At 40.6% G+C, this 26,276-nt stretch overlaps 2 protein-coding genes across 2 annotated transcripts in view; one reads left to right on the top strand and one right to left on the bottom strand.

Annotated features, from left to right (window-relative positions):
- TPR10 (ankyrin repeat family protein) overlaps window positions 1-16,160 on the top strand; it is a 41,388-nt gene extending 25,228 nt beyond the window's left edge. Inside the window, exons 5-13 of the mRNA XM_078579274.1 lie at window positions 3,351-3,490; window positions 3,894-3,980; window positions 11,494-11,619; window positions 12,487-12,639; window positions 12,786-12,842; window positions 13,375-13,476; window positions 14,029-14,199; window positions 15,267-15,346; window positions 16,002-16,160. Coding sequence (XP_078435400.1) covers window positions 3,351-3,490; window positions 3,894-3,980; window positions 11,494-11,619; window positions 12,487-12,639; window positions 12,786-12,842; window positions 13,375-13,476; window positions 14,029-14,199; window positions 15,267-15,346; window positions 16,002-16,056 — 971 coding nt within the window. The 3' untranslated portion in view covers window positions 16,057-16,160. The remainder of the gene's footprint in view (window positions 1-3,350; window positions 3,491-3,893; window positions 3,981-11,493; window positions 11,620-12,486; window positions 12,640-12,785; window positions 12,843-13,374; window positions 13,477-14,028; window positions 14,200-15,266; window positions 15,347-16,001) is intronic.
- An 8,436-nt stretch (window positions 16,161-24,596) lies between these two features.
- Window positions 24,597-24,953, bottom strand: LOC144707139 (ethylene-responsive transcription factor 4-like). The gene has a single exon (XM_078580256.1). It carries the CDS (start codon window positions 24,951-24,953, stop codon window positions 24,597-24,599), a length of 357 nt encoding a protein of 118 aa, XP_078436382.1.
- Window positions 24,954-26,276: the final 1,323 nt, after the last annotated feature.

Here is a 26,276-nt window from a genome sequence, read left to right as displayed (position 1 = left end):
TGAGATAACCGATTCTTGAAATTTTAGGGTTATAAATACCTCTTTGTAAGGTCATTAGGGGGACTTTTGATGAAAGATCAACTTGTGGTTTCTTGGCACGAGTAGCTGTATCCGGCTTTCGTGAGGGCAAGAACTCCCGATTCGGAGGTTCTTGAGAGTTTGTTTACCTATCGTTCTCTCTTCTTCTCTCTTACCTCTTCCATCTCTCCTATTCTCCTCTCTACCCCTTGTTCCATTTCTTGATTTTGTTAGATCTCCATGGGGATCGTAACAGAGAGACATAAAAATAGGCAGATAGAGACATAGAGTTTTACATAAAACCCCCTAATAAGTTTGGGAGTTACATTTCCTGCAGTCTAACACCCCCCCCTCAACCTACCTATGATGTACTTCATTGCCAGCTTGGAAGTTGAGCGCAGGGTAGAGAAAAATGTGTTAATGACGTGGCACCTTCAATAGCATGGCAGTACCTGCTGAGGTGGCAGGGGTTGCTGCCATGGTGATGCCTGCTGATTTGGTGATGTGATAATGGTAATCAGAGGAGAGAGAAAGTAGAGAGGAAGTAGAGAGAGAGAGAGAGTGCACAAGATTGGGGCAAGAAAAGATGTCTATTACTGCATCATAGTTCCCCTTATATACAGAATTAATCCAGGGCAAAAAGCCCTTTCAGACAGAGTTACTTGTTTAACAAGTAATTCCTTACTTGTTAAACAAGTAACCTCCAACGGTTACTTTTGAAAAGTGACCGTTGGAGGGTCCAACGGCTAGTTAAAAAACTAGCCGTTGGAGGCTGGGCCTGTCCAGAACAGGCCCAGAATATATCAGGCCCTGATTGGGCCTGATATTCAGTGGGCCCTTAGTGGGCCCATAGTGGGCGTGTAATGAGCCCTTAGTGGGCCATTACTGGGCTGCTAATGGGCCTTGCAGAGGTCCATTAGCAGCATCCTAAGGTCATTAGTTCTTTTATTAATTATCCTAACAGTTCTATTACAATTACATGGCCTTAGGCCCATGGTTAGTGCATTAATCCTTAACAGGTGACATCCATTCCATGGGGTTCACTTGATGACCTAACTCATCTGCTGATGTGGCTTCTCCCCAGATGCAGCTTTCTCTGCTGATCCGGTTTTAGATAGCAAGGCGCTGCTGCTGACATGTCATGGACTCTGTTGTGGCACTGCCTCCGATGCAGCTTCTCTGCCTCTCAGCTATGGCACATAGCTATGCCATGTACACCATGCTGCCCGCTGATTTGATGATCCTCTGGCACTGATTTGGACCTCTGTGGCGCTACCTCTGTGGTTAGACCTGCACTCAACACAGTCCTTGCCACAGTCTTTGTGTTGTCAAACCTAGTTAGTATCATATCTGCTGTCAATACTGCAGTCCTCGCTACAGTCAAACCTGGAATCAAACCAGCCGTCTTACTGTGGTCAACACAGCAGTCAACTCCCCAATGAAAGCTGAGGTTCTCTGCTGCAGTGAAACATGTGTTCAACGCCATGGTCTCCTCCATGGTTTGGTATGGTCAACACCAAAGTCATCTGCTAGGTCAATCCCATGGTCAATCAATCAGTCAATGCCTGCTGTCCAATCTGTAGCAAATGTCTGCAGTCGCTGCCAAGTAAAGGCCATGGTCAACACCCAGCTATTCTGAGGTCTGTCGCTATCTGCTGCGATCAATGCTGCAATCTACTTGACAGTCCATGCCACAGTCAGACCTGCAGTCAACAACTGCAGTCTTTTCGTGGTTGACATCTCCAGCCAACGGTCAGGCCTTTTACTGCGGTCAACACTGCAGTCAACCCCTGCTCAAGGCCAAGGCCCTTTGTCACAGACTATGGTGTGGTCAATCCTTGGTCAATGCCAAAGTGTCATGCCACAGACATCTGTGATCAACTTTTGGTCAACGCCGAGGTCTTTTGTCAGTCTTCCTGTGGTAACTGACGCATTCTTCACTATGGTCATCAAAATGGTTCTCCATCTCCCCATGGCTCTCGCTCTGGTCTTCTCAGTCTTTCCAGTCTTCTGGTCCCAGGCTTTAGAGTTCCTCCCAGGTCTCCCAGATCTGTGGGAGGTCTCCTCCTGGGTCTGCCGTGAATTCTCCCGCGTCGCCCAGATTTCCCAGTCTCCTGGATCCTTCCCGGATCTTCTGGCACTCACCATTACAGCTTATTGGCCACCACAAGTATGTTTTCTTGGGTGCTTGTGTTTAGTCAATTTGACACCGATTTGGTGCCTCTGTGGTGCTCATGAAGTGCTAATGTGGTAAAGTTTTTCACCAGGTATGAAATGAGGGTGCTGCCGGATTGTCCATTTCATCAAACACCTGGGAGGAGAAGATAAGTTGGCCTTGCGTATATCGTCGAACCCCTGAGGTCCTATTAAATTCCCCAATAGATTGGTTCGCGAAAGATTCTTAGATGTGTCTGATAAGTCTGCAGAAATAGGGTAGTACCCTATACTTGATAGCGAATCCAGAGGGGGGGGGGAACTATGCGGGAAGTTTATGGCAGGTAGGTTATCTGAGAGGTGCAGGAATAGTCTGAGTACAGAAGTTTTTTGTGATGCCGAGAAGACAACCAACAGTCCTGTCATCCATTCTGTTCCTTGAATCTTCTCTGTTACCATGTCAATCTTGCGTTGATCAGAGGACAGAGAGATAAGGCAGAGCAATGGGGGCAGCCAGCTGCCCTGGGGGTGAGGAAAAGAACTGTAGAAAATTAGTAGAATAGCTCATGTTTTACTTCAGTCATTATACCTTAAATATCCAAATAGAGACATACAATTTAAATAAAACCTCTAATAAATTTGGGAGTGACATTTTAACTCTGTAGTCTGACAAAGATGGACCCACAAGGATCTAGAAACGTAGGAGAAGCTGGCAACAAACCCATTACTTAAAATGGCTGATGCCATGCCCTTTTGCCCCATTATGAGTGCCTCTGAAGATAACAACCTCCTCCGCTCATTTCTTTGACTTTGGAAAATCCATGAAGGACAAACACCTACAGGCAGTAACTACATTGGCTTTCCTGGGCTGAATAAAGCCACTACTCTGGTTATCTTACCATTTAAGATTATATATGGAGGGATCCTTTTCATCTTGTTAGCTATTGCTCCCCATTCTCCACCGTAGATTCATTCGACAGGCTCTTGGAGGTGAGAGAACAGTGCCTCGCCTTACTAAAACCTTATCTTTTAAAGGCCTGTTTCTGAATGAAAAATCGACCTGCTAAACACAGGAGAAACTTTTTTTAGTGATTTTGTGTTTTCATTGTGTTCTACCTTTTCAATGATGTCCCAGTGTTGATTTTCATCTTACGTGATTTTTTTCTGGAAAATTGTAGGAAACATTGAGCTGCTCAACCTTTTTCTTGCGAAGGGCGTCAATGTGAATTCGCACTGTGACTCTGGTACTCCCCTGATTTGGGCGGCTGGTCATGATCAAGTAGAAGCTGTGAAAGTTCTTTTAAATCACCAAGCCAACGTACGTAACCCTCACTAAGATGCTGCTGCAGGATTTTTTGGGTAGTCTTTTCACTTCAATTTTTTCCATTGGCCGCGTGACAGTCATATTAAACAAATTTTCATTTTTCCTCTGTAGAGGCAAATCCTCGATATTTTTGATTATGATCATGGAAATGCAGGTTGCTTGTGGGGTTCTGGTGGTGGGAGCCTTGTTTCTGTAAAAAAATTGAAGTATTACTGCATATTCCAAAAGTTCTTTGCCTTGTTCTTAGTGGTTTAGCTATGATGTTAGCTTTTTCTTAACTGTTAATAATCTATTTTGCATTTTTTGAAGCAAATTAGTCTTCCCATTAGTGGTATTCTAATGAAACGGGATTACACCTTTCAGACGGATGTTTAAACTTCATTTCTTTTCTTTTCAGCCTAATGCCCGAACTGATGATGATATAACTCCCTTACTGTCAGCTGTTGCCGCTGGGTCAGTGTCCTGCTTGAAGTTGTTAATCGAGGTACTTTTTCTCCTGTAAACCCCTGAAAAAAACTGTTCTTTTACCCTATAATGGATAATATTGAGCTCCAGTTTTCTGTTCTCTACCTGTTTCCTTTCATTTTTTACATTCACTTATACTAATTGAGGTTTCAACGTTAGACAGGCAAGAGTATTTTCAGAAGGGAAAATACATGCTGATGTCCTGGCATAATTACCTGTTCCATAGTTTATCTTTTAACTCAAATATTTGTGAATATAATAAGTTAAGGCCTGATATAAAAGGCTTGAGCTCCAGCCTCTGGGGTAAACCCCTGAAGCTCCAGACTTACATCGGTGCTGATACTTACCCTAAACGACAAATAGAATGATTGTGTTGGCAGAATGTGGGAAAACACCACTTATAAAGTGGCATATCTTGCGCCTGTGCTGACATTCTCAGTAGAGTTATAAAAGGAAAGTCCTTATGGGCTCTGATAACAATGAGTCCATAAGGGTACACTTCATCTACAATACCAAAGCGATAGGGAAAAATAATTTTCCATACTCAACAATTCGGTGTTGACTATCTAGAGACGTTTGCCCCAGTTGCAAAAATGAACACTGTGCGTCTTCTTATCGCACTTGCTGCTCATCATGACTGGCCTCTTCAACAATTTGACGTCAAGAATGCCTTTCTTCATGGTGATCTCCTGGTTATGCGGCTCCTTCTTCGGCGCTTCCCTTGGTATGTCGCCTCAAGAAATCTCTTTATGGTTTAAAGCAGTCTCCTCGCGCTTGGTTTGGTCGCTTCACGCACTCGATGAAATTATTTGGCTACTCTCAGTGCAATGGAGACCATACCCTTTTCTACCATCATTCCACGTCCGGGGGAGTCACCCTACTTCTTGTGTACGTGGATGACATTATTATTACAGGGAATGATTCCCAGGCAGCGGCAAAATTGGCATCTCATCTTGCCAGGGAATTCGATATTAAACATCTTGGCTTACTTCGCTACTTCCTCGGAATTGAAGTGGCATATTCTGCAGCTGGTATTTTCCTTTGTCAGCGGAAATATGTTGTTGATCTCCTTCAAGAACTTGGTAAGGAAGACTCACAACCTCTATCTACTCCTGTTGAAACGAATCATCGATTATCCCTGGCAGAGCGTGAAGAGGCTGTTGATCAAGGAAGGTACCAAAGATTGGTGGGTAAACTGATATATCTCACTCACAGTCGCCCTGATATTGCTTATACCGTGGGCGTGTTGAGTCAATTTATGCACTGTCCAAAGGTGTGTCATATGCATGCTTTCAATCATGTACTTCGCTACCTCAAGGGTACTGTTGGACTTGGTCTTCAGTTCAAGCGTAAAGGTGGTCTTCAACTGGATGTCTACACAGATGCTGATTATGCTGGTTCTCACGTTGATTGTCGCTCAACAACGGGCTACTGTACTTTTCTTGGTGGCAATCTTATTACATGGCGCAGTAAGAAGCAAGCTGTCGTATCTCGATCCAATGCCGAAGCTGAATTTCGTGCCCTGGTACAAGGTCTCTGCGAGGCATTATGGATCACTAATCTCCTTACAGAGCTGAAACTATCGTGTCCTCAGCCAACTCAAATGTTTTGTGATAATAAGTCGGCTATCAGCATCGCCCATGATCCAGTGCAACACGACCGCACTAAACATGTTGAAGTTGATCGGCACTTTATAAAAGAAAAGCTGGAGTCAGGACATTTTTGCCTTTCATACATTCCATCCGCCCATCAACGAGCTGATAGTCAGGACTATCTGTCCCACGTTTTCGAGAATTATGTGGCAAACTGGGAACGGATAATATCCACTCACCAGTTTGAGGGCGACTGTTGAATGCGTTACTTTTATATCCTTTTTCTTTCTTTTTTATATCCTTTTTTGTATCTCTCCTATTTATGTATCTTCTTGCAAGAAGCTAAATTAAGGGAGAACTATTCTTTTCACTGTCATCTTCTCTCTACTCGAAGCTCCATTTCCCTTCAGAGCTTCTTCAATACCATCGGCAGATACATCAAGGATGCATATGAACAGAAACTATGCATCCAAATATGCGCGGAGATAACCTTGTTCTTATCCTTACATTAGTTAATGTATTCACAAATTATTCGAGGAAATAATTTCAGGACTCTCATTTCCAGAGTCTTGGATGGTACTCTGTTGATCAGATTGACCTCAGTTAGCATCACTTCTTCCAACAATTATTTGGGCTCACTTTAATTTATGAGCCAAGTCCTTGCTGACTCAACCTCATGATTGATTTTCATTTCTGCCTAACCATTCTTCTGTGGGGTGTTAACCCAGCAGGACTCCTGCAATGTACCATATAACCTGAAAAAAGGATGACTCTTAGGCATTATAATGAATATTTCAGGTTATATGATACAAGTCACGTAATTTACCAGTGATACCTGGTATCTGCTACAAGTCTTTGATTTATGCTTTTAGTGAATCCAAGTCATATGTGTAAAATCACCAACCTGAATACCAAACCATCTGGCATCAGTGAGTGAGGCAACGCAAAATGGACCACGAACATCCCTGAGTAAAAGTGAAAAAGGCTGCTAACTTTTAGGATTTTTTATTTTAGATGAGGATTATTTGTGTTTTCCAAGATGACATGCATCACTCACAATCAGTGATAGATCAGTTTTTTTAACAAAATTTGGGAACAGCTTTCCTTGAATATCAAAAAAAGGATGGCCGAAGCAACAATGTACCCTCTTGATCGCCTCCAATGCCTGGGATCTGATACATAAATTCCTAAAAATGTAATTCAATCAAGAAACAGAACGCACCTTCACTGGCTTGGCAGTGATTCGACACTGAGCTGTATCAAACTATATAGCGATCCTGACAAAATCGCCTCCGATGAAGCTTCAAGATCTGGATCTCAGTTGCTCCTCTCGTAGCCTGGTCGAATGCAACCTGGAGCCTAGAGGGAGAGACTTCCAACTGATTCTTGATCCTCCCCCTTCCAAAGGCCCCCCTTCTCCTTATACCCTTCTCCTTACCGGCCTTATTTCACTAATGGGCTATTATCTCCTTTCTCCCTTAATGGGCCTGATTTCACCCTTTTATTAATAGGTTGTCATGTGCCAATCCACATGACGCTCTTCTATCTCTTTTATGCAGTAGACTTTGGGTCAGCCCTTGGTTGACCCCCATTGTGCTCCATGTTGACCATCGCCTCCTTAGTCTCTCATCTAACTGTTCCTTCCTTGGCCTTCTCTTGTATGAGATGTTTAATACCTTATCAGGGTCCATCTCCTGCTGGTGAGGCATTGTCAATTGGCAAATCAGCCACACTCCATCGTCCACTTATATAAGGTCGTTCGTTTCTTTTATTGTGCCAGGTTTAGAGCTGTTGGACGAAAACGGATTACGTTTTCAAACGAACGGAACGGGACTGAACGGATTTCCGTTCTGTTATCCATCCATGGAATTTTTTTCGTCTGGATTGTCATTCATCACAGTTTCGTCATTGTCACAAGTCTGTCATCAGTCCCGTTCCGTCATTCGTCCGTCCGAAGAAACCGTAACGGATAACGGACGTTTAGATGACGGAACGGGGGCCTTTTTTTAACGTTCCCCATCGACCTCTCCTGCTTCGTTAACGAGTTCATGTTCGTCGGCTTCTCCGCTGCCACCCAGGCCAGCACCGAGGCCCAGGACATCCACTGGTGGACCTTCTCTCTGCCGGCCAGGCGGCACCATCTCCTCCATGGCCTGCACCAGAAATGAGCTCTGCCGACAGGGACCCGGGGTGGTGGCCAGAGTGGCAACTGGCGGCGCCTTCTTCCTCGCTGTCTTCGCCGGCGCCGTCGTCTGGGCGTGCCGGCGGGCCCGCCCTGGCCCCGGCGTCGATCTAGCGGTGGAGATCGCTAGCTCGCCGCGGAAGATCTTGATCTCTGTCATCCCCCGGCGTCAATTTAACCCAGGGCTTACCTTCTCGCTGTCGACTTACCTTCTCGTCATTTTAGAGTGTTTAATTAATATATTATATAAATTGGAAAAAGTCATTCGTCATCCGCCACTTTTTGTCCGTCATTTTTGTCATCCGTCGTTTGTCACGAATGACGGATGACAAATGCCGTATGACAGATAGCCCTCCGTTCAGTCATCCCTCAGTCGCTCCGGACGAGGACAGATGACGCTCCAGCTCTAGCCAGGTTGACAGGTCATTGCCTTGGAAAAATTAGAACCACCATCACAACCCAGAAGTGGCAAACAATTAATATCTTTTAATAATTTCTGAGGATAGATGATTTGAACCTTTAAAAGATGCACGTCATTGGTGAGGAGACCCACGTTCTGATTATTTCAGTGACAACTATCACTGGAAGAGATTGTCCACTTGCAGTGGACACTTTTCTACTCCTCTGTCAGGGAGCACAAGAGCAAAATTTTGTGTACTATGGGATCATGTGATCTGTTGCCCAAGACCGAATCCAGAAAGCTATCAGATGGATCAACATGAGTAGAGACAGAGTACTTTGTGCATACTATGGAGGTGGAGCAGACCATGTTCTTTAGCTTAACTTCATACAATATTTGAAACTCTGACTTCACACTAGATGGTCCAGGGTGTGGGAAATCTCCGTCAAAGGTTTCATGATCCCCTTTGTCTTGTTCTGGCACATATGCCTGACCCTGTTGAGCCTATTTAGTCTGGAGATGCAAACATTTTTTCATGGTAATTCCCCATTCCTTTGACTGGGACGTTTTCCCCTTAGAAACATTTGCATTGCCACCTTCTCCCTGGTAGCTCTTCTGGGGCTTGATCTTGGCCATTAGGCTAGAGTCAGCGACTTTTTTCTGAGGCTCTGATACGATGATCATCAATTCTCAGCATTAATTGCCTGTTTAAGATATGGCACTGTTTCCCTGTTCAGTATACGACTCCTCAAGGCTTCATAATCAGCTTTAAGTCCCATCAGGAACTTATAAAGCCAATCTTGCATGGCGTATTGCCACACCTTGCACTTTGGATCTCCACGATACGATAATGATATAACTCCCGCCAGATGCCCTTAAGTTCACGAGTATAGTCCATTGCAGTCCGCGTCCCTGGCATTGGTAGGCCACCTTTGTCACCAGCTCATATATGTACCAAGCTTGATTTTGCTTGGCTCTATTTTTATGGCATCAGCAGAAGCCCTATTTCCTTACTCGTTTTATTTTTATTTTGTTCTGCTCTTTATATGTTAATGTGGGCCCCATACATAAGAGGCCCACTTATCTGCCACTGCATCTATATGTGCCAAGCCCATTTCTTGTATCTCACTGTTTTTAAAGAAGTGATACCCTGTCCAATCAATTTGTAGTTTTTTGCTTGTGTTTTTGATATTTTCTCATTTTGACCGGTGGCTAGGTCAACAGCCGACCAGCCAGGAAGCTCGCTAGCATATGGATATAATCCCATATGGCTTTTGACGTCTTGAAGTTCAAGAACTATAGGCTAAGGTTGCCTGTCCTGCTAAGCAGCCAGCATGAACTGTAGCATCATCCTTCGCCCAAGACTTGTAAGCTGTGTCAGATGCTTGCTTCTCCACAATCCAATTTTCCTTCAGGCCTAGCCCCTTCAATACAAGCTCAATTTTCTGGCTGCATTGCTGAAGGTTGAAACCATTATATTTTAAGAGTGCAAGGGAAGCCAGGGAAAGAGGATGTGCTAATCAGTTCTGCCACAAAAAAAAGAGAGCTCATTGTCGCAGAACCCTTAGCAACAAGTCAATGAACACGTGGACAAAAGAAGTGGGAAAACCCTACTCATGAAGATACCTGTGCTGGGCCTGTGTGGAGAGGCCCAATTGAGTTGTAAAAAGAAAATCCTCATGGGGTCTTTTTAACAATGAGTCTGTAATCGTACATCTACAATTACAAAGAGAGGGAAATATCAATTAGCTGAGAGACTCTGGGCTGAGAAACGGGAAACAAGTATCTGTAAAATGGCTGATCTCTTTATCATTTATTTAGAAAATGATTACTTATTGCATGTGTTGTTGGCACATTCAGTGAATCTTTGTGAAGCTCCGGACTAATGGTATTAAAAGAATCCATTTTTTCCGACTGAACCATTGAGACACCACTGTCATGTCGACGAAGCCACTTCTCTCCTAATGAATGGGTGTCCTATGTTCCTGGGTTTTGATATTGATTGTTTGTATTACAAGAGTACCTAACCTATGACAAATGAAGATTCTTAACTTTGGTAAGATAATATTCTGAAATACTGAGATCCCTAGCGCATTAGTTATCCTCTACGTCAGAAATCTATTTTAAGGAGATTTCTGCAAGAAAAAGAAAAAAAGGACAAGTACTTCAATTATTTTTATTTTAAGAACTGGTCTTTTTCTTCAAAAAAAAAGAACTGGTCCTTTCTTCTTTTTCTTGCATTTCTCTCCTTAAATAGATGCAGTCCTTCCCTAAGGATAGTGAAGTTGTTCTCTATCCTTCTCCCAGTTTTGTTGAATCCATCATCTCACTTCCCTCTTGCTGGCACCAATTCTGGCTCTTTCTTTATTCGGCGAACATCTTTGCGGTAATCTCCCCTCCCCTTTCTGTCGCTCTCCTTCAATCTGTCGTAAATCTGGGATTGATTTCTATTCAATAATGGTCCAAGGTACATTTGGATAGGATCCAACCCAGGATCTGATCACATCTCACACAGGATAGAAATAAACATTATTGGAATCTGTTTTTCTTTGGCAATGCTCGGAAGCATGAGAAGGAGAGAAAATATATATTCCTATAAAAGATGACCTAGCAGTCTTTAATGGGTCTTGCATCACTCTGATTCAATGATGAAAAGATTGTGGACAATACTTGTGACAACCCTAATTTCAAGACCTCTTGGTGGGCTTTATACAAACCAAAATACTAAGTGGCACTGCTCTCCCTTGGTATCCGTCCAAATATGGAGTTCAAGATTCAGATCTGATTGTAATTGTATCCTACAGACTATCTGATAATATTGTATAGTCTAAATACACTTCTTGCAAGATAGGCTCCAAATGTATCTGAGAAGGGTATTTAACTAATTAGTGGGAAGTACTTGTCAGGTTACCTAAAGAGCAAACATTTAATAGATAAATCCTCTCAGAAGACTTGACCCTCTTAAAGGATATGGACACACTCGGAATGTCCTTCATATTGTCAAATTCACTTTCGATTCACCCATTCCTCATGCAGTGTCTTACCAAATTGTTTTTGATATGATATCTGTGAAGGAAGCTCTGCTATTTCAAAATTGCTTATTGTTAGCTCTAAGCTTTATAGCATTAATAAGGTCACATCTCTGATGCTTTAGCATTTTTTTTATGGAACTTATAATGATAATTATAGTTTTTTGAAATGTATATTTTTCAAGGTTTGGATTGAGCAATGTCAGTGATTCTCTTAAAGATTGGAATAGACTTGGTTTCATAAATCAGGAGTAGATTCGAAGAAATTTGGGACCAATTGACAATTTTTTATATTTAAAACATCTAATGTTGCCTGTTTCTTTGTACAGTCTGGTGCCGAAGTGAATATTATGGCTGGAGGTGCTACACCATTGCACATAGCAGCAGATATTGGGAATTCAGACCTCATCAGTATTTTGGTGAAAGCTGGAGCAAATCCTAATGCGGAAGATGAGGTTCGTGCATTTACTTTGTTTAGTTTAGCTACATGTCTTGTGGAATAAAAGCATCAGACATTTAACTTTCACTTTCTGGTTTAGGCGTCATACCTTTTGCATGAACCCCATTATTCTCGGAGGATCACCAAGCTGGGTGATCTTCATTATTGTTTCAAAAAAAAAAATGAACCCCATTATTCTGTAATTGAAATGCAGTTATTGAAGATATGCATTTTGATACCTTTTTGTGTACTGCGTGATAGTTCAAATTGAGACATTGCCCGAGTAATTTTATCATGAAAGGAGAATCTGAGACATGGTGTTGAATTACATATTAATGGAGAATATTATTTAATTTATAATAATTTTTAATATATTTGAGGGCCTCAACCGAGATGCTTCCTGCATCTGGTCCACCCTCATTGGAAGGGTGGCAAGACGGGACACATACAGAGTGGAATAGGACGTGCGTCTCTGGTTTATGTCCTTTGTCCAATCTGCCAGGTCTGGATGATGGTTGCAATGCATCTCATCCCAGCCCCTCCCATGTCCAAAATCTGGGACACCTTGAACTCTAGAAGGTACTCTGGCCTTCTAACTCTAGAAGATTCTGTTATTTAGAGGGCAGGTGCAGCTGAGGGCTGGGAATGGGAGCCACCTGCAATGAGAAAGGGGGAGAGGATCACGGTTCCTCTTTCAACCTCCTCCATCTTTCTCTCTACTTCTTGTTCTAAACCGGTTCCATCGTTCGCTTGACTTTGTTGAATTGTCATCGGAAGTGTCTCCTGTGAAGTCTTATTGGAATTATATTCTTTCTTGGAGACCGTTGGTATTACTATTTTTTCAGTTTTCAAAAATGTTCTTACATTCATCTTTGCATGGCAGGAGGGTTTCAAGCCCATTCAAACAGCGGTTTTGCGAAGCAACCTTGAAGCCGTAACAATTCTTTTTCCTTTGACTGCTCCTATAGAGAAAATCAAAGATTGGACAGTAGAGGGAGTGATGAATTTCATGCAACCCGACCTCAGGAGTGAAGAGGTATTAGGCGATTCTAAGACTGAGGAAATTCTTGCCCCTTAAAACCTTGAAGCCGTAAAAGGATTATTTCAGCCCCTTAAAACCAGAGAGAGGGTAGAAATTCTTGCTGTTGATCATTCTTTGTCATTATATCTCGACTGTTCCAGGGTAAATCTAAGACTGAGGAAAAGGAGAGTCCCGTGGCTCTAATGGACCCGGCAAAGGTATTGATGTTGATTGTCACTTTTATGAACGCTGATTTCTATCAGATTTCAGAACCTTTCTGTTAGTTTTTTATGCGTTCTAGTTCTAAGCAGTTCATTTTGTGCTAGATTTCCTATTTAAGACGGATTCACCTTTAATGAATATACTGGCAGTTCACCTCAACATGTGTTACGGGGCTGCAGGTTTTTCTGACGGGCTATACCTTAATCTCATCTTCACTTGGTCAAACACTGACATATTTTCTCCCATTTTCCGTTTCAAATGTTTAAATTTCTGGTTTAATGATATTTTTCTAGAAAGTCATATGTTTATTAAGTGCCATGGCGCTCTAATTTTTGTACATAAAGTCCCAACTTACATAACTTTTACAGTGAAATATGCCTAATTGTCCCCTTGCGTTGATTCCTAAGCACAGCGTCAATTTTCAGATATTGAGTTTCTTATAACTTATGTTTGACCCAAATTTTAAGCTCTGGCATAGTTTCCAAATCTTTTGACGTGTCAGCATGACACATTTATTTCTTCATGCAGATTACACCAGAGGCAAAAAGGAAATCATCGGAAGCTAAGTCTAGAGGAGACGAAGCATTTAGAAGAAAAGACTATCAGGGAGCCATAGACGCGTACACACAGGTCCTTATTTCATTTTCAGGCATTAAATTTGGTATTTTGAATCAGAGATAATCACCGTCGGCTAATGTTGTGTTTTTATCAGCTTATTATATTTTACTTTCGTTTGTGGTGTTATAAATACTCATGATGAATGATGATTATCCTTTTTCCCGTTATCTGATAAACCTTCGCCTCAAAATTTACACATTATTCAAGAGCTTACACATTATTATCTTCAAAAAAATTTTACACATTACACGTTATTTTCTTCAAAAAAAAAATACACATTATTTACATTTGAGGCAAACATGCTGTCAGAGGTTACATCCTAGTTAGATAACCTTATGACCTATTATATTTCCTAAATTTTCTACCATCAATTTCTATGAAGTATCAGATAGGCCCCCAAAATCATTAATGGAATTATTATTCGAACTCTGTCGGCTATGTATTTCACTGCCATATATTCTATTAAATGGGGTTTACTCACACTTTGCGGGTGATCTTCCCCCTTTTATTCAAAAAGAAAAATGACACCAATTGATTTGCGGAATTTTATTTCAACGATTACAGGCTATTGATCTAGACCCAAGTGAAGGTATACTTTTATCGAACAGATCACTGTGCTGGATCCGGATGGGCCAAGCGGATCATGCCCTTGCTGATGCCAAAGCTTGTAGAAAGCTGAGACCAGACTGGCCCAAAGCATGTTACAGAGAGGGCACTGCCTTGCGTCTTCTTCAGGCATTTATCTCTCTCTCTCTCTATCAATCTGTCTCTCTTCTCCTAAATCTATATGCGTCCCTTTATTTACAGTCTCTATGTTATCTTGTATATATCTCTATCGTGTCTTTTGTCGTTATATTTTCACTCAGGGTTCGGTCTCAACAATGATGAGTTTTTTCTATGAGTCATCATTGTCATCGTCATTTTCGTCCTCTGATGGTGAATGATCATTTTCACACATGATTTCTTTCAAAAAAAAAAATCATTTTCATGCGTGATGATGACAGATTTGTAGTTATAGTGCACGGACGCAGACGGGACAGTTTTCGTCCACTCGGACGAAAAAAACCGTCCTGTCACAAGGTCTCGGACGAAAAAACTATCCCGTCCGCGTCCCTGCACTGATTCCGGACGTCGGACGGGATGATCTGCGTCCTGCCCCGTCCATCGTCCACGTCCCGGACGATCTGGAACTATTACTAGTGCAGGAACGCGGACGGGATGGTTTTTTCGTCTAAGATGAAAAAATCATCCTGTCCCTGAGGTTGGACGAAAACCGGGACGGAAATTCGTCCCGTGACGAACAGACGGGATGGTTTCGTCCACTCTGACGAAAAAATGTCCCGTCCTTACGTCTCGGACGAAAAACCATCCTGTCCTCGTCCCTGCACTGATTTCCGATGTCGGACGGGACGATCTGCGTCCAGTCCCGGACAATCCGGTACTATGTTTGTAGTTCACAATCACAATGACAATGACAAATCCTTATTCGTCAGCAGAAGAGGGGATGATGGGTTTTGCATCTATAGAAACTATGATGCGTCGATGGCCATGATTCTTACTCATTATCATCGTCCAGCTTTCAACAGTTACCATTATCATATATGCATGCATGCGATTCATTATCATCATTGTCATTCTTTCAAGAAAAATGCGAATGATGATGATGAATTGCTGGCCAACCATATTCACTTGCTGCCATTCCCACTCTTCTCTGCCCTCTTGTTTGTTAGAATTTTCACGGACAACCAAGCTTTTTCTCCTTCAACAATGTGGATTCTTTTGTGTTTGTTTTTGATGCTCAGAGATTTGACGAAGCCGCAAATGCATTCTATGAAGGAGTGCTTCTCGATCCAGAGAACATGGAGCTTGTCTCTGCATTTAGGTGATGATGCTAATTGACTTTTTTTGGTATAGGATCCTAGTATTTTGTTTTAAAGATTTATGTGGAACATATCTCTCACCATATTGTATCATATTATATCATATTGTATTGTAGTGATCATATCGTATCATACTATATTATCTCGTATCTTATGGTATCATAATGATCATATCGTATTGTATCATATCATATCATAATATGTTGCATCATATGATACTATAATGATCATATCATATTGTATCTTACTGTATGATATCATATCATATCATATCATATTGTGTCGTATTGTATGATATCATATCATATCATATTGTTTCATATTGTATGATATGATATCATATCATATTGTATCGTATTGTATGATATCATGTCATATCATATCTTATTGTATCATATCACATAATCTGGTACCATATCGTATCATCTAATATGTTATCATTTCATATTGTATTGTATCATATAGTTTTATATTATATCTTATCGAACCATATTATATCATATCATATCAGATTGCATTGTATCATATCATATCATATCATTTCTCTCTCATATATCTTCTCTTCTAGTGCTCTAGATTTCATCATTTACTGAAATTATCTTCCTCGTGCACATCATGATATTTTCATCTAAAGCATGTTAAATTGATCTGAAACAGGGAAGCTGTTGAAGAAGGAAGAAAGTTTCATGGCACTACTAATCTGCAGAAATGATGTATTGGTTCACTCACCAGGAGGTTTGATCTTGTGTGCTTCAACAGATGGACTTGTATTCTAAATTATTGGATGTTGTTGTTCAATTAGGCTTTCTTTACAGTTGAAGAGAGTTTTACAGGTCCCAATGAAGTGGTGATTTCTGCAGGAAAAGAATTTAAAACTTCATGTGCTTCTCTTGTCAGTTGAAGGCAATTAGGGTTGGTCTTTTCGTGCGACCGGTGCAAAAAGAGTCCGTTGTGCTGTCCGGTTTGATTTTATGGGCCGCACATCGGACAGTTCTACAGTACTTCGCACCGCACATCGACCATGGTCGTGTGCGGTGTGAACGTGCGATTACGTGCGATTTTTTTTAAGGCTTTTCTGTATTTCTCTCGTTCCTCTCTCCCTCATTCTCTCTCGCGGTCTTCTCTCTCGTTCCTCGCTTTTCTTTCTCTCTCTCATTTCTCTCTCTCCCTCATTCTCTCTTGTTCCTCGCTCTCCTGTCTCTCCGTCGTTCCTCTCTCTCTCGTGGTCTTTGGCGATGGTTTCCTTGGCCTTTGCCTTTAGCTTCTTTGGGCGATGCATGGTCTCCCTCTTGGACTTCACCTGCTCAGGGTAATTATCTCTTAATCCTCGGTAAGTTATTGCATGAGTTGGAATCGATTGTAAGCCATCATATCAGTCCCAATAAAATTATTTCAGTAAACTAAAATGGGAGTTAGGAATTCCAATTTTGATGGGGGTAACTTTAAGGATTGGCAAGATGAGAATAAATATTGGCTAGTCCTTTGGCCACTTGTTAGGTTGAGCTTCTCTGATTGAGCAAGTTCATGACTGTTCACTCAAGTTATGAACTGATTCATGTACAGATTTACCGATTCATCGTTTAACTTAAACTTTAGGGTAAGTTCCACATTCTGTTAATTAACTTACACTTGTTAGGGTGAGTTCCACATTCTGTTCATTAACTTGTGCTTGTTAGGGTAGTCTCGCTCTTCAATCTCTCTCTGAACGATAGATAATCTTATCTGCCCTCTTCTTAGAGCATTTTAGCAAACCAAGAGATACTGTATTTTACTCGGCCATGCATTGGGAATGAAACACTGCACATACGACTGACGAGGCTGTACTAGCGGCCATGCATTGTTCCTCTCTCTCTCTCTTGTTATCATTTTTCTTTCTCTCGCTGGCTCTCTCTCCCCGCAATCTCTGATCTCAATCTTTTGTGCAATTTTGTGTGATGTGCGATGCAATTTTTTCGCGCAAATTCGCACCGGCCATAGAACAGGAATTTCGTGCGATCGAAAAAATCGCACATTGGCCGAAAAATTCGGACCGGACCGCACGACCAACCCTTAGGCAATAAATTGGTAATCATGGAAAAATATTGTTGTGTTTCTATTGAACTTTGTTCTTAAATTCTAGTGTTTATGATCAGTCTTTTTGACCTTATCTTTTCATGATCAGAATTGAAATATTTTCTAACATATCATTGCAGAAATTTGTCATTCAAGTGGGTAGCCATTATAGTGTGGCTAACAAAGGTCTTTGTGAGTCAGAATTAACACAACTTTATATAATATGCAAAATTGAATAGTAGGTTCTGTTCTTTAACTATTAAGCCAAAATAATGAATGTTTAGGTGAAACTAGTCTCTCATACTTCCCCTCAAACTAGTCTCTGACTTTGAAAACTGTCCGTCCACAAGACGTCTTTGGTGTCTCAAGTCTAAGGTCTAAGGATCACTAGTCTTTAAGCATGTATTCTAAATATTCTAATTCAAAGGACACACGAGAAGGTCATCGAAGTATCTGGTTAGGATAACACTATCCAGTCTCACTCATATGATGAGTATGGATGTTCCTGTAGATATGATTTGTGTAAGTGGTCCTTAGACTTGAGACACCAAAGACGTCTTGTGGACGGACAGTTGTACTAGGGCTATGGCCAACGAGTCTTTAATCATGGGATTCTACACAGTCTTAATTCGGGTACATCAAGAAGTTCACGAAGATGATTGAGTGGTCAAGATGGGATCGTCCACCCTCGGTATAAGAGGTGAGAGCTCAAGGAAGACGATGTGATGAAGTCCTTGGCCAAGGCAGTGAAATATTGGAGAAGAGTTCTCCGATGATTTTCAAATGCATCAGTACTAACTCGGATGACCAATTAGGGTTTGATAGTTGACCATACCCTAAGTCGTCCAAGGAGTATCAAGTGGATGAAGGACTATACATACCAAAACCGATGACGAACATGTTCCATGAAGTGAGTCGATACACACACCTTTGTATCTTCTACAACACGAGGTGTAGCCTAGCACCCCACGTGTTGGAGACTCAATCTATCGATTAGGTTAAATCAATCCGACATTAATTAATCTAAATGATGATATATTTAATTAATTTGGAAGACCAATAAAGGTTATTGCGCCGATGAAGTCGTTAACTAGATTGATACATGGGCCTAGAGGGTCACACACAAATGGTCTTTTGGACATCGGAAGATATACTTAAGTTTTGGGGGTTTTTTTGAAAAAATACCCTCTTAGTATAAATAGGGGAATGCCCTAAATAAAATTCACCTAGGCCTGAATTGTTCAAGGCCCTTTCCCCTTCTTCTCCACTCTCCCCACACCCCTTCTCCATCCCGAATGCGATCGGGAAGATGTAATGATGACGACAAATATTGAATTGGACTCGTCAATGAGAAGGAGGATATTAAACGTGTCGAGGATTGTGTGGATACGACTAGAGGCTACACACTTGAGCAGTTTGATTCGGCTTACTCCAGGATCCAAGAAATCACAAATGCGACCTGTGTAAAGGTACATCGTTTAATGATTTTTTGTTGATGTCGTTCGATTTTGCAAAAGTTTTCGACTGTGGATCGTTTCCATTTGTTAATCCAGATCTAGGCCTCTAGAACCCAACAAGTGGATCACTCATACAACCGTGACTTGAATCAACCTGATTGACGTTTAGGTATAATACAATTCAGGGATTCATACAAATCAATTCATTGAACTCTTTCTCCAATGAGCACCAACTATATGTCCTTAGTGTTGTCACACTAAAAGCCACATGATCAGCTATACTTATTGTATAAGTAGGATCAGCTAGTGCTACTTTATCCAGATAATCTGATGTCCTTCTTGACTATCCATCGAACAAGAATATTTATAATGCAAGTTTAAATACTAGTGGTCACTGTATTATGATCTCATCATAATTCACTATGTCATTGCACGTATTCATGGACTTCATTATAAGCATCATACCAGAATAATAATGAACATAAATATTTTATTCAATGAAATTAAATAAACATGGTGGTGTGGTTGGCTTGAGGGCCACATAATATCCATCATTTCTATCATCCATGACATCCCAAACAAATGTATATCCTATTTTTCCCTTAAATTTTTCCGCAAGTAATCTAGTTTCCGCAAGTAATCTAGTTTTTCCCTTAAAATCTATTTGGAATGGAAGCATCACTCAAGAAGAGGAAATGAAGAAAGGGCAGAGAGCTCAAAATGACTCGCATGGATATCAGAGGAGGGTTCCCCCTTCTATTTATAATCTGATTCAAAATTTAAATAAAGTATTACGAAACTCTTTCATGGACCATGTACTCGTATAGTTGATAATGATATAGGTTTAATGAATCCTAAACAAACATTCTTATTGATTCACTACATATAGATTAATTAATCAGTAATTTATTTACCCCACCCAATATGTTGATTTGCTAACCCATTAGGTCTTAGGTTACATCTTGCACTATAGAAGATACAATGGAGCACATAAGATCTCTTATGAAACATTTAATGTCATCCATTACAATGTATGCATAATCATTCATCCCCTTGAGACTCTTAAATAAATGGAGATGTAGTTAGTATTGATGCATGGTCAAATCATAGATGAACATCTTTTATGATATTTCAACCTCCTTGGCTAAGGATTGTAATATCAAGGATGGATGGTCCCCTTTTGACAACACAATCACCTTCAAGGATTTTTTTTCTGCATTTGACCTAGGATGATTTGGAATCTCATGAAGACAGATAGGTAGGTCATTGTCAAAGCACAACTGTCCATCCACAATGTGTGTTTAGTGGCTTAAGCCTTAGGCCTTCTTACACAACTGTGGTATGAGCCAATTCATTTACATTAGGTAAAACACCCTTATGGAATTTGTACATATCAAATTAATGAACTCATTTCTCGTAAAGACCCTGCCAATTTTTCTTAGCGGCTACAGGATCTGCCATACTCATCATATGGGGGGATTTGACAATGATACTCTTTATGGGTATTTTGATGTCCCTTAGGAGTATCCTGCAAATATAAATATTAAGATCACATACTTAAATGCTATTGATCATTGTATTATGATGTCATCATAATTCGGTACATCATTACATGTATTGATAGAGTTCAGTTGTGAGAAGTACATGTGAATATTTTAATATTGATTGAGATGCAGAATGTCTAGTTGGCTTGCATGCCAACTAATTTATGTTCACTAATTAGATAAAATAATAATACTAATGATATTTTATTTAAGAAGTATGGATAAACTAGTATTTTTATGAACCAAGATTAGTAATACACCTAGAAGACTGACTTATTTTTAACTAGTTGAAGTGAAATACCTTAAATTTGTTATTCAAATTTTGTTTGATAAAAATAATACACTACACATTTTGAGGAACTTTTATCTATGGGATATCATAAATTAATATCATGTTTGGTTATCAATAGAGATGGTAGCTAATATGACTGGGTGGTCAAATTTTTTAACGAAAAAATAGTTGTGGAAAATCTTAGTGAACATAAATGATTTAGTTAGGTTTATTGATACTAAATACACAATAATATGTTGAATCAGTATTGAAGACTTGGAGATTTATTTTCTTATTTTAATTTTTCAAATATATATGAGTTTTTGAAGAAAGGTCTTGTACAGAGCTCAGATTAGATATTGGGAGGATAATATTTAAGTGGAGTCCTTGATGAATATTTAGAGGCTAGGACATGTATCTCTAATGGTAAATCAGGAGTTCTATATCTCGTGATTTTTGTTTATCTATTATTTCATATGAAATATGCTTAGTTGCCTACACATTGATTTGTGAATAGTCCTGTAGAAAACACATAGAATGTAAAAAGGAATACAGTAGGCAAAATCTATCCCACAAAAAAAAAGGTTGAAACAATGAAAATGAAAAATCAAGGTAAAGACTGTTAGACACTATATTTTATGCAAACTACTGAAGTCCTTTACTTTATATTAACCGGTTAGATAGATCATGGAGCTTTTCTGATTTTTTTATAGAATTCGAGGCAAAAGGATGCGTTCAAAAGTGGACCCAGAAAATCTGACACGCAAGTGAAATTCAGTGGTCCGGCCCTCGGTTTGGGGTGGTCCCCGTTAATAAATGACGAAATACCACAACCTGAAAATGAAGAACCAGCGGCAACTTGGCATTTATCAAAATAAAAATATAGGTGACGGCAATCAACTCTTTCTTGATCATAGCCGCCATGGGACGTCTATTCAAAGTTGAGACTTTTAAATTTTATACCAGTCAACAAAAAATTAAAAATAATTAAACGGGTGGAACTGCCATAAAGAAGAGAGATCATTTAATCAAGAAGAGAGATCATTTAATCAAGAAGAGAGATCATTTAATCAAGAAGAGAGAGAAAGTAAATTCGTTTTGGAGAGAGAGAAGAGAAAAGGTTCAGAGAGTTGGCCTTCAGTAGCCGTGTTTTGGAGATAGTTAGAGAGACTGTAGAGAGAGATGGGTTTAGAGAGGGAAGAAAAAAGATTCAGAGAGTTGGTCTTCAGTAGCCGTGTTTTGGAGAGAGTTAGAGAGAATGTGGAGAGAGATGGGTTCAGAGAGAGAAGAAAAAAGATTCAGAGAGTTGGTCTTCAGTAGCCGTGTTTTGGAGAGAGTTAGAGAGAATGTGGAGAGAGATGGGTTCAGAGAGAGAAGAAAAAAGATTCAGAGAGTTGGTCTTCAGTAGCCGTGTTTTGGAGAGAGTTAGAGAGAATGTAGAGAGAGATGGGTTTAGAGAGAGAAGAAAACGGGTTCAGAGAGTTGTTCTACAGTAGCCGTGTTTTGGAGAGAGTTGGAGAGAATGTAGGGAGAGAAGAAAAAGGCTGAGAGAGTTGGTCTGCAGTAGGCGTTTTTTGGAGACAGTTAGAGACAAATGGAAAGTGAATGTAGAGAGATATTTGTTTAGAGAGAGAAGAAAAAGGTTGAGAAAGTTATCCTTCAGTAGGCGTGTTTTGGAGAGAGTTAAAGAGAAATGGAGGGAGAATGTAGAGAGAGATGGGTTTAGAAAGAGAAGAAAAAGGTTGAGAAAGTTAGTCTTCAGCAGGCGTGTTTTGGAGAAAGGTAGAGAGAAATGGAGAGAGATTCTAAAGAGAGATGGTTTAGAGAGAGAAGAAAAAGGCTGAGTTTTCGTCTTCACTCTTCAGTAGGCGTGTTTTGGAGATAGGCCGAGAGAAATGGAGAGGGAATCTAGAGAGAGAAGAAAAAGGCTGAGAGAGTTGGTCTTCAGTTAGCGTGTTTTTCCGGGCTGACTGGCCTGTGCAATTTGCCAACGTCGGCGGCGTCGCTATTTTACTCTTGACTAGCCGCCGAAGAAAAACGCGTTTTATTTTTCTCCCCAACTAAATTTTCTATTATTTTCTAAGCGAATAATCTCCAGGAATATGCCCAGAATAGAACAGTACACTGAGGGGACATTCGCATGAAAGAATAGGTCGGGGAGGCAAGTTAAACTCTCAAGGAAACCACATTTTACGGAGTAAAAGATTGATTAAGATGTTGAATTAAGATTTTCTTCCACTTTTTCTCGTGAATAATCTCCAGAAAATATCCTTAACTGTACCCGGTGGGAAACAAATACTTTCACAATGTATGCAGAAGTTTGTTTTTCTTCTACTTTTATGTTGGATAATCTCTAGGAAAATACCCAGAAAAAACTGTGCTCGGTGGAGAACATCTAAAGTCGATATGCATGCATAAATATGTTTTTCTTCTATTTTTCTCTTGAATAATCTCTACGTAATACCCAGAAAAAACTGTACCCAGTGGGAGAAAAATATTTTCAATATGGATGCAGAAGTTTGTTTTTCTTCCACTTTTATGTTGGATAATCTCTAGGAAAATACCCAGAAAAAACTTTACCCGGTGGAAAACATCTAATATGTCGATATATATGCATAAATTTGTTTTCTGTTATTTTTCTGGAATAATCTCTAGGTACTACCCAGAAAAACTGTACTCGGTGGGAAACAAATCATTTCAATATGCATGCAGAAATTTGATTTTTCAAACTTTTCTGGCGACTGGTGTCCAGAAAAATGCCCAGAAAAATATAGGCCGCCCAGAGAGGAGGTCGAAAGGAAACCGCGTTTCTTTCGTAAAACTGGTGAGTATTATTTTCTCTATTAAAAAATTAAAATACACAATTACAGTTTTCTGATATTTTTCTCGGTGATCATCTCAAGGACAATATCCAAAAAATGTTACACTGTGGGGATCATTCACATGAAAAAAGAGGCGGCGGAGGCAGATTTGGTTGGAATTCCAATCATTTTTCCTTGAACTACTGATATTTATTTCGTTAAATAATTGAGAATAATTAAGCTGATATTACAATTTTCCTCTACTTATCTCGCGAATAATTTAAAGAAAATTATCAGAAAACAACTGTACACTACAACACATAAAGGGCAAGGTCGAACTGGTGAGGTTTATTCCAATAAATATGCATAAATGAAATTATCTTCTACTCTTCTTGAGAATAGTCTCCAGTAAAAAAAACACAAAAAGAAACTTTACACGGCAGAAATAAGGTTAAGGTCGAACTAGTCAGGTTTATTCGAATAAATATGCAGAAATTAAATAGTCTTCTACTCTTCTCGAGAATAATCTCCAGGAAAAAAATCGAGAAAAGAATGCGACAGAAAATAGAGGGTAAGATCTAACTGGTGAGGTTTATTTCGATAGACATGCAGTAATTAAATTATCTTCTGCTCTTCTCGAGAATAATCCCCAGGAAAGAAATCCAGATAAAAACTGTACATGGCAGAAAATAAAGGGTAATCTAAATGGCGAGGTTTATTTCAATAAAGATGCTAAAATTAAATTATCTTCTACTCTTTTCAAGAATAATCTCCAGGAAAAAAGCCAGAACAAACTGTACACGACAGAAAATAAAGGGTAAGCTCGACATGGTGAAGTTCATTTCACTAAACATGCAAAAAATTAGATTTTCTTATATTCTCGAGAATAATCCCCAGTAAAAAATCCAGATAAAAACTTTACACTGCAGAAACTCAAGTATAAGGTGAAAGCGGTGAAGTTTATTTCAATAAACGTGCATACATTAGATTTTTTTCTAATATTCTCGAGAATAATCTTCCGAAATAAACATCCAACAACCAATGTTCATTAAAATAAACATTCAGGAATAAAATTATCTTCCGCTCTTCTCGAGAATAATCCAAAAATAAAAACTTTACACGGCGAATTATTCGCAAGAAAAAAGAGGCGGCGGAGGCAAGTTAAGATCGAAAGGAAACGGCGGCTTGGCGGCACCGCCGAGCTCCAACCTCGCCAGTTCAGAGCGCCGCCAGTGCCACGTGTCGGCCGCGGACGGCGCCACGAAATTGGTCTTGGCCTTGGGCCCACGGAGGCTACGTGCCGCCATGTCATAGGCCCGCGCAGCCTCTTCAGCCGTGTCGAACGTGCCGAGCCACTTTCGGGTCTTCCTTAACGGGTCTCGGATCTCCGCCGCGAACCTGCCCCACGGCCTCTTTCTCACTCCTCGGAAGTGCGCTTCTCTCTCCTCCCCCCCTTTCGCCTTCTCTCCGGAGAGCACTGCCATTTTCTACCGCAGAGATAGAGAGAGAATGGGAGAAGACGGGAGAGGTAGAGAAATGGCGGAAGTGAGAGGAGAGAGAAGGATGGAGGGTGGGAGATCTGGGAGACGGGAAAGAGAGAGAAAGAGGAGAGATGGGTACGGTGGTAGAGAGAGAGAAGATGAGAGAGAGTTAGAGAGAGGTTGAAGAGAGAGAGAGAGATGAAAGATGCGAGATGGGTATGGAGGGGAAAGGCAGAAGATGAGAGAGAGACTTAGGGAGAGAAATGGGGAAGAGAGAGAAAGATGTGAGAGGAGAGATGAATAGGAGGAAGAATGACAGAAGATGAGAGAGAGAGAGAGTTAGGGAGGTATCGTAGAGTTATACCGACAGCCAGAAAGATGCGGGAAGAGAGAGAACTGAGAGGAGACGGAAGAGGTAAGGAGATTTACAGAGAGAAGAGAGATAAATCACTGGAAGAAGAAGCATAGGAAGAGAGAGAGAGAGAGAAGGGATACAAGACAGTAAGAAGAAGAAGAAGAAGAAGAGAGAAAGAGAAAAAGAGAGATACAACACAGAAAGAAGAAGAGGAAGAAAGAGAGAGAGGGAGAGAGAGAAGAGAGATACAACAGAGAGAGAGAGAGAGAGGAGAGAGAAAGATACAAAATAGAGAAGAAGAGGAGGAAAGAGAGAGAGGGAGAGATACAACACAGAGAAGAAGAGGAAGAAAGAGAGGGAGGGGGACAGAGAGAGAAGAAGAGGGAGAGAGAGAAGAGAGATACAACGGAGAAAGCAAAAGAGCAACAGATAGATAAATAGACAGAGAGAGAGAAGAGAGATGCAAGTGAGAAAGAAGAAGAGAAAGAGAGACGGATATTGAGAGACGAAGAGAGAGAGGGAGAGAGAGAGAAGAGAGAAAATAGAGACAACAGAGAAAGAAGAAGAGGAAGAGATAGATAGATAGATAGATAGAAAGAGAGAAAAGAGAGATACAAGAGAGAAAGAAGATGAGGAAGAGAGAGACGGAGATTGAAAGAAGAGAGAGAGAGGGAGAGAGGAAGAGAGAGAGAGGAAGGGAGAGAAAGAGGGGGATAGAGTGAGCAAGGGAAAGAGAGGAGGAGGAGAAAGAGAGAGAGAGAGGAAGGGAGAGAAAGAGAGGGATAGAGAGAGCGAGGGAAAGAGAGGATGAGAGAGAAACAGAGAGAGAGAGAGCGAGGGAAAGAGAGGAGAGAGAAACAGAGAGAGAGCGGAGGGAAAGAGAGGATGAGAGAGAAACAGAGAGAGCGAGGGAAAGAGAGGAGAGAGAAACAGAGAGAGGAAGAGAAAGCGAGGGAAAGAGAGGAGAGAGA

This window comes from Wolffia australiana, chromosome 8 (genome assembly GCF_029677425.1).
Source record: "Wolffia australiana isolate 7733 chromosome 8, ASM2967742v1".
In the NCBI taxonomy this organism is placed as follows: Eukaryota; Viridiplantae; Streptophyta; class Magnoliopsida; order Alismatales; family Araceae; genus Wolffia; species Wolffia australiana.
This window is presented reverse-complemented; position numbering and strand designations above follow the sequence as displayed.

Coding starts and splice junctions, on each gene's coding strand:
- LOC144707139 (XM_078580256.1), bottom strand. CDS start 24,953: ATGGCAGTGCTCTCCGGAGAGAAGGCGAAAGGGGGGGAGGAGAGAGAA.